This window comes from Staurois parvus, unplaced genomic scaffold, assembly GCF_062004578.1.
Source record: "Staurois parvus isolate SC_StPar_1 unplaced genomic scaffold, SC_StPar_1.0 ptg000172l, whole genome shotgun sequence".
Lineage (NCBI taxonomy): Eukaryota > Metazoa > Chordata > Amphibia > Anura > Ranidae > Staurois > Staurois parvus.
Genome location: NW_028317968.1, coordinates 11,729,768 through 11,742,556, shown reverse-complemented (window position 1 = coordinate 11,742,556; position 12,789 = coordinate 11,729,768). Strand labels below are relative to the sequence as shown.

Genomic DNA, 12,789 nt, shown 5'->3' with positions numbered 1-12,789 from the left:
CTTTCCTTTGTAGCCTCATGTTTACTAAACTTTGTTGGAAGCCCTATTTGTTATTTTGGAAGGTGCCACAGGCCAAGGTTTTCTCAAGGTACAAGTGGTAGAAAAGGGGCAGACTGGTATAGAAATAGTTTTGGTAGATGTGATAACCTTTTTGGAAATGTGGAAAAGCCAGGTCCCAGACAATTTTTCCACTTCTGCCAATGTAAGTTGGACACTCTTGAGGCTGGAGCTGGGAATCTTTGTCTGATCCACTACTTTAGATGAGTTCATACACCAAATCTGAATCGGACTGTGAGAGCTCCTCGCTGCTCTCATTCGTTATACCAAGGATTTGAAATGCCTCCTCTCTAGTGTAAATGTATTTGACATGGCTGGCTCTAGTGGCACTGGGACAGGTTGACTGCTGATGGTGGCTGTAGGATGGGTTGGCATCACCCCTACAGCAGACGTGTATTTACACGAAACGCGTCTAGGAGGAGCCCTTGCATGCCTTGACGTCATGCCGCCGGTCAGGAGGTCCGGCATCCCCCTTATGATTTCTACTGGTCAGTGCTTTTCAGGTGCTTTTATCATTATCTACAAGCAGCTTTCTACCACTACCTACAGTCATTGTCAGTGTGTATACTCTGCTTAACTCGATTTAATAAACCTTTTATTAACATTACTACACTATGAGCACCTTTATTCTCTATACCTGGCACTGAGCCTCCACACCTCAGCCCCAGTATTTCAGGCATTGGTGCAGACCTGAGGAGTAAGTACGTTATGACCAGACTGGTATCCTTCCTACACACCATTGAGTGACCATCAGAGGATTGCACCACCGGGCAGCACCCACCCAGGATCCCCGGCTACATGTTATCTTGATATGCGCATTGAGATTGCGCTTCTGGTGAGTAGGCAATCTACCTATATCTCTACATCAGGATGCCGGTTCATACCCGCATTGATTGAAGTCGTCTATAATGTTTTGGAATATAATTTCTTTGGACTATCCATTTCACTTGCTATTATTGTATTGGACATTAGTTATTTAATTGCTGAAGATAGGTTCAGCTTGTTCATGACTCTTTGTAGCGCTGCACTCCCCATTGATTGATTCTATACAGAAAGGTTTGTGGTCCTTTTCAGTGCAACAGCCGCTTTTTAGAGTGCGCTCACTAACTCGTACACACACATGTAGGATGGGTACTCGGCTGATGGTGTCTGTGTTTGATGGGTACACTGTTGATGGTGGCTGTGTGATGGGTTCTCTGCTGATGGTTGCTGTGTGACAAGTACACTGAGTATGATGGCTGTATGATGGGTACACTGCTGATGGTTGCTGTGTGATGGGTACACTGCTGACAGGCAGCTGTGTGACGGGTACTCTGCTGATGGTGGCACTGATGGGCGATGTGTGACAGGTGCACTGCTAATGGGCACAGACGGGTGACAGTTACACTGCTGATGGGTGACAGGAATGCTGTTGATGGGCAACAGGTACACTGATGGGCACTGATGGGCGACAGGTACACTGCTGATGGGCGACAGGTACACTAATGGGCACTGATGGGTGACAGTAACACTACTGATGGGCGACAGGTGCACTGCTGGGTGACGGGTACTCTGCTGATGGTGGCACTGATGGGCGATGTGTGACAGGTGCACTGCTAATGGGCACTGACAGGTGACAGTTACACTGCTGATGTGTGACAGGTACGCTGTTGATGGGCGACAGGTACAATGATGGGCACTGATGGGCGACAGTAACACTGCTGATGGGCGACAGGTGCACTGCTGGGTGAAAGTAACTGCTGATGGGCGATAGGTACAATGATGGGTGACAGTAACACTGCTGATTAGTGACAGCTACACTGATGGGTGACAGCAACATTGCTGATGGGCATTGATAGGGGTACCGTGTTGTGTTTAGGTACTGTAGTGTGTTTAGAATGATAACTCACTGTTAGAAGACTTTCCTCCCACAGGATCTGTGTGTGAGGAGAGGAAGCTGGTAACAGCAAGTTACCGGTCTTTGATCATCAGTTATTGAACACAGGCGTTCCTGCGGTAAAGAGCTGCTGCCATTTGCTCTTTACCTTGATCGGTGATGCGCTGTGTTCAAAGGACACAGCGCACCACCGATCACCATGCTTTACTGCAGCGCGCATGCGTCATATGACGTCCTCCCAGAACAAGAGCAGTCCTGCCAGCCCATCATTTCACAATATAGTGGACTGGAGCCGGTTAAAAAAATAATTTAAACATTTTTAAAAATCTAACATTTCTAATCAGATTAAAAAGTCGTGCCCAATTTGTAGAATAATTTAGCTACAACCACTGTTTCCATGGTCACTGTCTCCCTGGTAGGGGCCCCAGGGCATTTGCCCAGGGGCCCAAGGTGTTATTGAGATGGCACTGGTCACAGAGGTGCAGAATGAAGTGGGGGGTTTTCGCTATTAGGTTTCAATGACACTGCCAAGTGTCCTTGAGGACAGTTCTACCTGTCCTACTGTTTTCAGCTGTTGTAGCACCAGCATGGAATTGCTGTCTTCACTCTACTATTTGGTAGGTGGCACTGTACTTCTTGCACCCTTTTCCCCCTTTGTCAGTCTCTTACATTAGCATTGTCTCCGATTCCTTGACCATCCCCTTGGGTTATTATTCTAGATAGATCACTATCTTGATTATCTCATAAGAGATTGGATGGCTGTCCTAGACATTCCTACTTCTTATAGACTTTCTTCCCTGACGCCTAGGGTTGAAAGTTTGTTGTCCAATTTTCTTTTAGCAGTCTGTTTTGAGGCTGGGATACTTATAGTATTCTTTTTGTTGACAATTCTGGTTCTTGGTCTGTTCTCCCCATTTGGGTAGTTTTATTTCTCCACCTGTTTTTGGGTGCTTGGCTCACAGTGTCTGCTGGTGTGTCCTTTGAGGTAGTTATTCCATTTGGTGGTGGTACTTTTTTTGGCCTGAGCATCAGGTTGGTAGATCCGTTAGTGGCTGTTGCACACCAAGTTGGACTGCTTTTGGACAATTTGACTGTACCAGAATTCCTGTGTCCCTTGATGTATGATAAAGAAAATAAGATTTTTGTACTTTATCTAAAATCATTTTCTTGAAGTCCATTGTAGACTGATCCCACTCCTCTGTCATTTTTTGTCTTGTGTACTGCCTGCTCACAAAATTGGGGCATGATAGTTAGAGGCAGGGTTATATGAGGCCTGGCCTTTACTTTTTTTTCTGTTTGCCATTGTCCAAACTTCCTATAGGCAGAAGCATATAACACAACTTTGTCAGAATTCCTGTGTCCGTAAGTGGATTTCAAGAAAAAGATATTGGGCTTGTTCATTATACCCGCACAGAAAAAGTATACATTTTCCTGTGTGTGCTGATGTTGGCTTTAGGGGTTGGTGCTTTGTGTTTTTACAAAGCGAGACACTGTTTTATTTTTTTTTATTAACTTGATTATCTTGAATTTATTAACTTGTCACAAAACTATTTTTTGATTAACTTGTCACAAAATGATACTTCATTCATTTCTATGCACAGCTGCGGTGCATAGAAACGCAGGCACGGACAGAGAGCTGCGGTTCGGAAAAATGAAGACATGCTGCATATTTCCGCACATTTCTGGTAAATGCTAAAATCTTATTATAACATATATTTAAAAAACAGAATTTTACATTTTAAGGTATATTCTTAAAAAAACATTATTTAACGGTATAAATTATTTCTGATCAGACATTTCGAAGTCTAATCACAAATAATGTACACAGTTAAAATTAACCAAAATAGCATGGCTTAAAAAGGTGATTAGGTAGATAGATAGATAGATAGATAGATAGATAGATAGATAGATAGATAGAGAGATGTCTCTATTTCAATTCCATTGTGAATAGTAATGAAATCATTAGAGTATGAGTGATTGAAATGGTAATTAACCATTGTTGCACCATATGCCTTGCTGGTTCAGAGCTGCCTCACTAATGAATACCACCAGTAGCATTTTTCTATATAGGAATTTATTATGATATTTTTGTTCAAATATTGTGGCTTTACACTTGCTTCTAGGCATGCAAACCAGATCTGAAAGAAATATGAGAGAGTTTCCAGCATCATATCTGTGAAAGCAATAAAAAGGATCATTGTGTCTGATGTGCAGACTCCTGTGCGTGCTGCATCACTGTCTCCTTTGTCTTTGTTCTGTACTGTCTGGCTTCAGCACCCAAAGCAGATGCAGATCTGCTTACACACCCAGTGTAATTCCACAGACAAACCTATCAAACCATATACTCTATAAATTCTGCATTTTCACTTGTTTCTATGGTAACTGTTGCTGAGGATTGTCAGAGCTGCTCCTGGTTGCTATTGGATAGCTAGTGGTTCTTTTTTTTTCTGTAGAATCCTAGTCAAATCATCTTGTTGCTATGGGACCTAGTGCTGATACAGGACTATTCCTCACTGTTACCATGGGTACAGCCTCCATCTGTCTGGAAACACTTAGTGCTTACCTCCAGTCTGTTGCTGTGGAAGGGAAGGAAAAAATAACAATCTTACACATTTAACGGAGTCCCAAGATCAACATAAAAAGGATGTGTTTTGTTTCCTGTGTCTTACTGCTTTTTAATGCACAGCTGGCACATGAGCCAATGGATATTTTCTGACTCCATCTTTGCTAATTCATACATAATAAATATATTAAAAATATTATTGTGAAGTGTTATTACAAACCTATATATTCACTGAATTCCTACCAGAAATGGTTTACCCGGATCTGACATTTATATAAATCTATGAGCTTGCTGAAACTTTGAAGATGAACATAGGTTTTTTTTTTCTTACCAAAAGTGGAGTTACTCTTTAACACAGAAGAACCCTTAAAATAAAGTTTCAGGCTCAGGAACCGCCTGCTAAGAATGACTCTAGATACAACTCACTGTATGCTAGTGTGATGCTTATTGGGAAGAATGCTCCTTGTTTTTGGAGCCATTGAAAAGAATCTCCTATCCCTAAGAGATAGCTAAAAAGATCATTATTGTCAGTGCAAACTTATCTGGGAGGCAAAAAGTTGCTCATTGCTGAAAGAAGCCCTAGAACCCTGGTTGAGGAAAGCCACTGATGGCTGCACATGAACAACTATGAAAGAAGACACAGTTAATATTTTGGTGTAAGTGAATAAGCCTGCAGACATTGCATCCCTGGAGGGGAGATACATAATGAAGAGTTTAGGTCTGCTTTAAAGGTAACACAATGTACCTATTATGAAAATTACATTTTCAGCTTCCTTTCGTCCTGCAAATGCATAAACAGTAGAAACAAACAAGTAAATAATGATGTTGGCTGGAGAAACTTCTGCTACCATGATGGCTGGTCTTATGATCTAATGCAGTGGCCTCCAAACTGTGACCCATGGACTGAATGTGGCTTGTTGATGTGAACCACTATTCTTACCACTGGTACCAATGATGAGACACCATTCCTTACACTTACACCAACAGTGTGATATAATTCCTCTTACTGACAGCAACAGTATGATAGTTCCTCCTACAGACAACAACAATGTGGCACTATACCTCCTGCTGACACCAACCATGGGGGACTATTCCTCCCATCCCTAGCAACCACGAGGCACTATTCCTTCCATTGACACCAATCATGGAGCACTATTCCTTCCATTGACACCAATCATGGAGCACTATTCCTCCCATCCACACAACCATGGTGCACTATTCCTCCCTTTGATACAACCATGGGGCACTATTCCTCCCATTGACACCAACAATGGTCACTATTTCATACATCGACACCAACAATGGGCACTATTCCATCCATCGACACCAACAACGAGGCACTATTCCTCCCATCAACACCAACAATGGGGCACTATTCCTCCTACTGACACCAGCAATGGGGCACTATACCTTCCATCGACACCAACAATGGTAAACTATTCCTCCTACTGACAACACCAATGGGGCACTATACCTTCCATCGACACCAACAATGAGGCACTTTTTCTCCTACTGACACTAACAATGGGCACTATTCCTCCCACTGACACCAGGATTAGGGCACTGTTCCTCCCATTGACAGCAGCAATGGTGCACTATTCTTCTCATGCACACCAACCACAGGGAACTCTTCCTCCCACTGACACAAGCAATGAGGCACTAGTCTTTTCACTGACACTAATGATGGGGCACTATTCCTCCTCCTACTGACCACAGGCGCTATGTAATATTTTTACTCCTACTGACCAGCAAGCCTCAGAAATTGTCCATTCCCCGTGATAATGGAGCATTTTCTACTCCCACTGGCCACAGTTTAGTCCCTGTAAAGTCTGAAGGACAGTAACCTGGCCCATTGTTTAGAAAGTTTGGAGACCCCTGATCTAATGCTTTGGCAATTGGCCATGTAATATCCACTAATGGTTATGATCTGCCATCCTCAGCTCTATCGATGAGACCATAATTTAGTACCCTATAGAATATTCTGAATGCTGTAACGGTCTCAGTTAATAACCTAAGACCACTGTGGATGCATACGTGTAACTGCTGGGCATTAAAACTGACTTTTTCTCTCAATCTCTCTCTCTCTCTCTCTCTCTCTCTCTCTCTCTCTATATATATATATATATATACATAGTATATGCTTTATACAGTAGGCAAGAGAAAAAAATCACTTGTAAGCAAACATATCACACAGAAACAAAAATAATTAACTTGGCCCTGGCCTCTGACCCTTCCAGGAGGCAGGGGTGATATCACTGTACCTTCCTGCAGAATTGGGAAATCAGATTCTGCAGGAAAGCACTCCACACCATTGCAAGAGTGCATTCTGCTCGGATTTTGAGCTATCCCAGGAGACAACAGTTAGGCATGGTGATGTCACCCATGCCTCCTAAAAGCATTTGAAGTCAAGGGCCAAGTTAAAGCAGAACTAAACCCATCGATTTAACAGTTTAAAAAAACAGTTTCATTCCAGGAATGTCAGGAATGCTAATGGTCACAGTTGCTTGTGCTCACAACCAAACTGTCAAACCTTCAAATGTATGGTGTCATAACTGATCACATGTGCAGCACCACAGCAGTTGCAGATCATACAGATGCTGAGATAGCACCTTCCTATGGCACCATTTGCGTGACTGTTTAGCCATGCTGCCGATTCTATTGATTACAGCAGCTGGGATTGGTAAAGCTGCGGCTGCCGAGTCCGTACACTGCAATGAAAGCCTGATGGTGCCCGCAGCTATTCCTGCCTGTTCTTACAGCCAGTGATCACCTGCAGCGGACGTGGCTGGATGCGCTTTGTGATCTGTAAACTTTTGATTGGTTATTGGATGAACTTTCATATATTGTTCCACCTGCCGATTTCTGATCTGGGTCTCTGAGCGCAGGAGGTGTCGTATTTGTTTGCTTGCAGTGAGAACAGACATGAATAGCCGTGGCCACCATCAGCCTGTCATTGCATGTAATCAGTAGATTCCTGTTGCTGGCATTGGCAGCATTAAAAAAAATGCCCCTGCGAATGGTGCTTAACCTCCCTGGAGGTATTCCCGAGTGTAGCTCGGGGTAAAGTTTCAGCACCATAAGCGGTAACCCCGAGCTACACTCGGGAATACCATGCAGCGCTGCTGCGGGATCTCTTCTGCACTTACCTTGTCCTGCGCTCCCGCGATGTCCCCCCTGCAGTGTCCCCTGTAATGTCCTCCGGCTGATGCCGGCATCTGTCTTCTGGGTTCTGTTCCCTGTGATGTCAGGACGTACGGGGGACGGAACTGGCTGGAAATTTGAAAGTTTTAAAAGTGACATTCACTAAATACACTAAAATCACATAGTAAAACATTACCGTACCAAACCATTTCACATACATTTTGTCCCTAATGCTTTGTCCTATGCCCTGCCTGCATTTTTACTGTTCTTTCTGCCTGGAAACTGAGAAATGTCCATGGTGTCCAAAAAGCGTCCCTTTAGGTCAAAATCGGTTTTAGACCAGCTAGAGAACAGCGATAGTAAATCAGAACCACTTGCAGAATTGAGTGATAATGATTCGTGGGGGAAATTCGTCATCAGACACTGAAAATGATTCTGCTACTGAGCTCAGTGATGTGCAAACTTGGCGCTCTATTTAAAATTTCAGTGTTTTTGGTTTGATTATATTATTGAATTAAATTTATTATTGTTATATTATTTTTTTTTTACGATTATTTATTAAATTAAAATTTATGATTTCGTGTTTCAAATTTTATCATACCCGGGATGTTTACTAGACTCTTGTTCGGACAGATTTCATTGAGTTATTCCTAAAAATGACAGGCCTACAATAAAAAAAGACATATCTCCATGCAAAAAAATGTACCGCTTTGAGCACAGAAATACTGACATAATCAGACCGCTAGGGAGGCTACATTCATCTTTGCAGGGGACACGTTAGTGTATTTATTTTAATGACAGGGTCACTTTAAGAAGAAGCCAGGGACAGAGGGTTTCCTGCAAACGAGGAACAGATGGGACCTTCTGTATGTATACACCTCAGCAGGCTGCCTGCATATCACTCTCATTGTACATGAATGACTTCATCTGCTACAGCAGCCAGCCCGGCTCCAGGGCCGCCTCTTCCTGCTCTCGGACGGGGCTGTGACGTAGACAAGATGGCGGCGCACAGCTTGAAGCGCTCGCTACCTCTTGTGGTTGTTCTTGGGGCCACCGGGACCGGCAAGTCCAAACTGGCTGTACAGTTAGGTCGGAGCCTGGGAGGGGAGATAATCAGTGCCGACTCCATGCAGGTAACGAGGGTGTGGAGCAGGGAGGGCATGCTGTGTGTACTGCTACTGCACCAGTGTGTTGTATTACAAAGTTCTTCTCATTACACCAGCCATTAATTCACACTGGAGATGAGCACATTTCAGGGTCAGTATTAAAGGCATAGTACACCTTTTCGGGAAAAAAAGAAAAATAGAAAAACATATTAAGACAGAAATTAGTTTTGGAGGCTCCAAAACATTGCAACTGCAATCAGTGGCTCGTAGGTGCAATGCACAGGCCCCTGCAGACTATTCCTCCAGCCCCACTGCTCAAAAAAATGAAAGGAACACTTTGTAATCAGAGAATGAGCATGAAGTCTATTAAACTCCTGGGATATTGACCTGGTCAGTTCAGTAGCAGAGGGGGTTGTTAATCAGTTTCAGCTGCTTTGGTGTTAATGAAATTAACAGGTGCACTAGATGGGCAACAATGAGACAACCCCCAAAACAGGAATTGTTTTATAGGTGGAGGCCACTGACATTTTTTTTCCCTACTCACTTTTCTGTTTTTCACTAGTTTTGCATTTGGCTAGGGTCAGTGTCTCTACTGGTAGCATGAGGCGGTACCTGGACCCTAAAGAGGTTGCACAGGCAGTCCAACTCCTCCAGGATGGCACATCAAATACGTGTCATTGCCAGAAGGTTTGCTGCGTCTCCCAGCACAGTCTCAGGCTAGGTTCACATATGTGCGGGTGGTGCAGCTGCGGGACCCACGCAAAAGTACCTGCAGCCGCACCACCCTTACAGAGCAATGTGGGACCCGCGGGCAGATGCCATTAATTCTAATGGCACACCGCCCGCACTGGAAATCGCAACCGTACAGGGAACCTCAGTTCCTGTGCAGGGACTACTTCTTTGCGTGTCCCAGGGTACAGGAGTCCATTCAAATGAATGGGCTCTTGTGCCCGCACAAAGCATGGCCGCAGATATGTGAACCAGGGGTCAAGGTGGAGATTTGCATCCGCGGCTGTCAATCACCGGGTCCCAGCCGGTGATTACCCGCTGGATACTGAGGATCTCCAACGGGGAGGAGGGCTGCTTTGTTTACTAACAGTTCTCCCTGTCGGCTCAAGCGCACTGCTCTGGATGGCTGCTCTGGACAGCCATCCAGAGCAGTGTGCTTACAGTGAAGCACCAACACACCGCTCCCTAGTAAAACACTCCCAGCACACAGTTAACCCTTTGAGCGCCCCTCATGTTAACCCATTCCTGCCCTGAGCCATTAGTACAATGTCAGTGCTTTTTTTTTTTTGGCACTGATCACTGTAGTGGTGTCACTGGGGATGTCAGTCACACCAAGTCAGTTCCCCACAGTGTCAGAATTCCCGCCTCAGTCCCGCTATAAGTCACTGATACCCGCCATTATTAGTTAAAAAAAAAAAAATTCCATTATCTATAGTGCCATTTGTAAATGCTATAACTTACACGTAAACCAATTAATTTACAAGTGTTGGGATTTTTTTTCGCAAAGACATGTAGCAGAATACATTTTGGCATAAATTGATGACTAAATTTTGATTTAAAAAAAAATAAAATTTTACTGGACATGTTTAACTGCTTCCCGCCCGCCATATAAGGAAATGATGGACGGGCAGTGGTTCTCTCGTTGTGGGAGGATGTCATATGACGTCCTCCCACTTTAACCACGCTTGCGCGATGATCTGTGGTGTGCTGTGTCCCTGGGAAACAGCGGATCACTGATCAGCGGAAAGAGCCAATGACGTCGGCTCTGTCATGTGATCAGCTGTGTCCAATCACAGGTGATCACATGTAAATAAGGAGATGCCTGTTATTGGCGTTCTTCTCCTCACGAGCTGTCACGCTGACAGCTCGTGAGGAGAGGAGAACCGGTAATGGGCATTCCTCAGAGGGGACATCTACACTGATCATCAAGGCACTGATGATAAGTGTAGCCCCATCACTGCCACATATCAGTGCCTACCAGTGCACATCATTGCCACATATCTGCCCATCTGAGCTGCCTATCAGTGCCAGTCAGTGTTGCCAATCAATGCCCACCATTGCCTCCTCAGTGCAGCCTATCAGTGCCCATCATCGCAGCCTCATTAACACACATCAGTGAAGGAGAAAAATTACTTATTTACAAAATTTTCTAACAGAAACTAACAAAAGAATTTTATTTCAAAATTTTCAGTTTTTGGTTTGTTTAACAAAAAAATAACTTCCCTGTGGTGATTAACCACTAGCCTACAGGGCACTTATACCCCCTTCCTGCCCAGGCCTTTTTTCAGCTTTCAGCACTGTTGCACTTTGACAATTGCGCAGTCATGCAACACTGTACCCATATGAAATTTGTATAATTTTTTTTGAGACAGATAGAGCTTTCTTTTGGTAGTATTTAATCACCTCTGGGTTTTTTATTTTTTGCTAAACAAACCAAAAACAACTGAAAATTTTGAAAAAAAAAGTTTTTTTTCTTAGTTTTTGTTATAAAATTTTGTAAATAAGTGATTTTTCTCCTTCACTGATGTGCGTTAATGAGGCTGTAGTGATGGGCACTGATAGGTGGCACTGATGAGGAGGCACTGATGGGCATTGACAGGCATCACTGATGGGCACTGAAGGCAGCACTCATATATGGCACTGATAGGTGGCACTGACTGGCATTGATAGGTGGCACTGAAAGGCAGCTCAGATGGGCACTGATATGTGGCATTGATGTGCACTGGTAGGCACTGATATGTGGCACTGATGGGCACTGGCAGGTGGCATTGATGGGCACTGGCAGGTGGCACCGCTGGGGCTACACTGATCATCAGGGCACACTGATCATCAGTGCCCTGACGATCAGTGTACATGTCCCCTCTGAGGAATGCTGATTACCGGCTCTCCTCTTCAGCTATCAGTGTGACAGCTCGTGAGGAAAAAAATGCCGATAACCGGCATTTCCTTATTTACATGCGATCAGCTGTGGTTGGACACAGCTGACCACATGACCGAGCCGACGTCTTTGGCTCTTTCCGTTGATCAGTGATCCACTGTGTCTGAGGGACACAGCGCACCACCGATCGCCGTACTGCGCACCCCTGGAGCCGCGCACGTGCAGTTAGAGTGGGAGGACATCATATGAACAAGAGAACTGCCTTGCGCCCGTCATTTCCTTATATGGTGGGCGGGAGGCGGTTAAATACCACCAAAAGAAAGCTCTATCTGTCTAAAAAAAAAAATTCTAAAAATTTCATATGTCATTCAAAGTGCAACAGCGCTGAAAATTGGCCTGGGCAGGAAGGGAATGAATATGCCCAGTAGACAAGTAGTTAATAGCAAAAAAGTCAAAAAAGTTTTTTTTTCTCTCAAAATTGTCGGTGTTTTTTTTATTCTTTTTTTTTTTTTTAATAGCACGAAAAAGTACAGGAGATCAAATACCACCGAAAGAAAGCTCATTTCGTGGGATAAAAAGGATGTAAATTTAATTTGGGTGCAGCGTTGCATGAACGCACAATTGTCAGTTAAAGTAACGCAGCGCCCTAATGCAAAAATGGCCTGGTCAGGAAGGGGAGTAAATCCTCAGGAGGGCAAGTGGTTAAAAGAACATGTGACTCCAGAGTCGCACCAAAAACAATGCGGGTGCGTTTTGAGGCATTTTCCATTTATTTCAATGGGAAGGTGTGTTTTTTTGTTTTGTTTTTTTTCTAGCGCACAAAAAATGCAGCACACAGGATTTTAAACCGCAACAGATCAGTGTGAAGAGTTCCATAGCAAAAGCATAAGGAAAATGGATCAGTGTGAAAGCAGCCTTAGAGGCAACAGTAAAATCAGTCTGTATATGCAGTAAATCAGGCTTGTTATATTCACCGTGGAACCTAAAGGGTTAATCCACATTGTGTAAAAACACAGTTTGATCCTGTCTTCTCTGATCCTCCCCTTCTTCCACTGTCCCCAATCCATCTGCTGATAGGACAGAGCTCTAGGAGTCATTCTGCACATGTTCAGTTTGGTGTCTATTGCAAGAAGTGTGTGTTTGTGGTTTTTTTTTCTTT

The 12,789-nt window shown here is 43.9% G+C and overlaps 1 protein-coding gene across 2 annotated transcripts in view; it reads left to right on the top strand.

Annotated features, from left to right (window-relative positions):
- Positions 1-8,631: 8,631 nt before the first annotated feature.
- Positions 8,632-12,789, top strand: part of TRIT1 (tRNA isopentenyltransferase 1) — a 36,584-nt gene continuing 32,426 nt past the window's right edge. For both annotated transcript variants that reach the window (XM_089676686.1, XM_089676687.1), the window contains exon 1: positions 8,632-8,770. In XM_089676686.1, the coding sequence (XP_089532812.1) occupies positions 8,636-8,770 (135 nt within the window). In that variant the 5' untranslated portion in view covers positions 8,632-8,635. The remainder of the gene's footprint in view (positions 8,771-12,789) is intronic.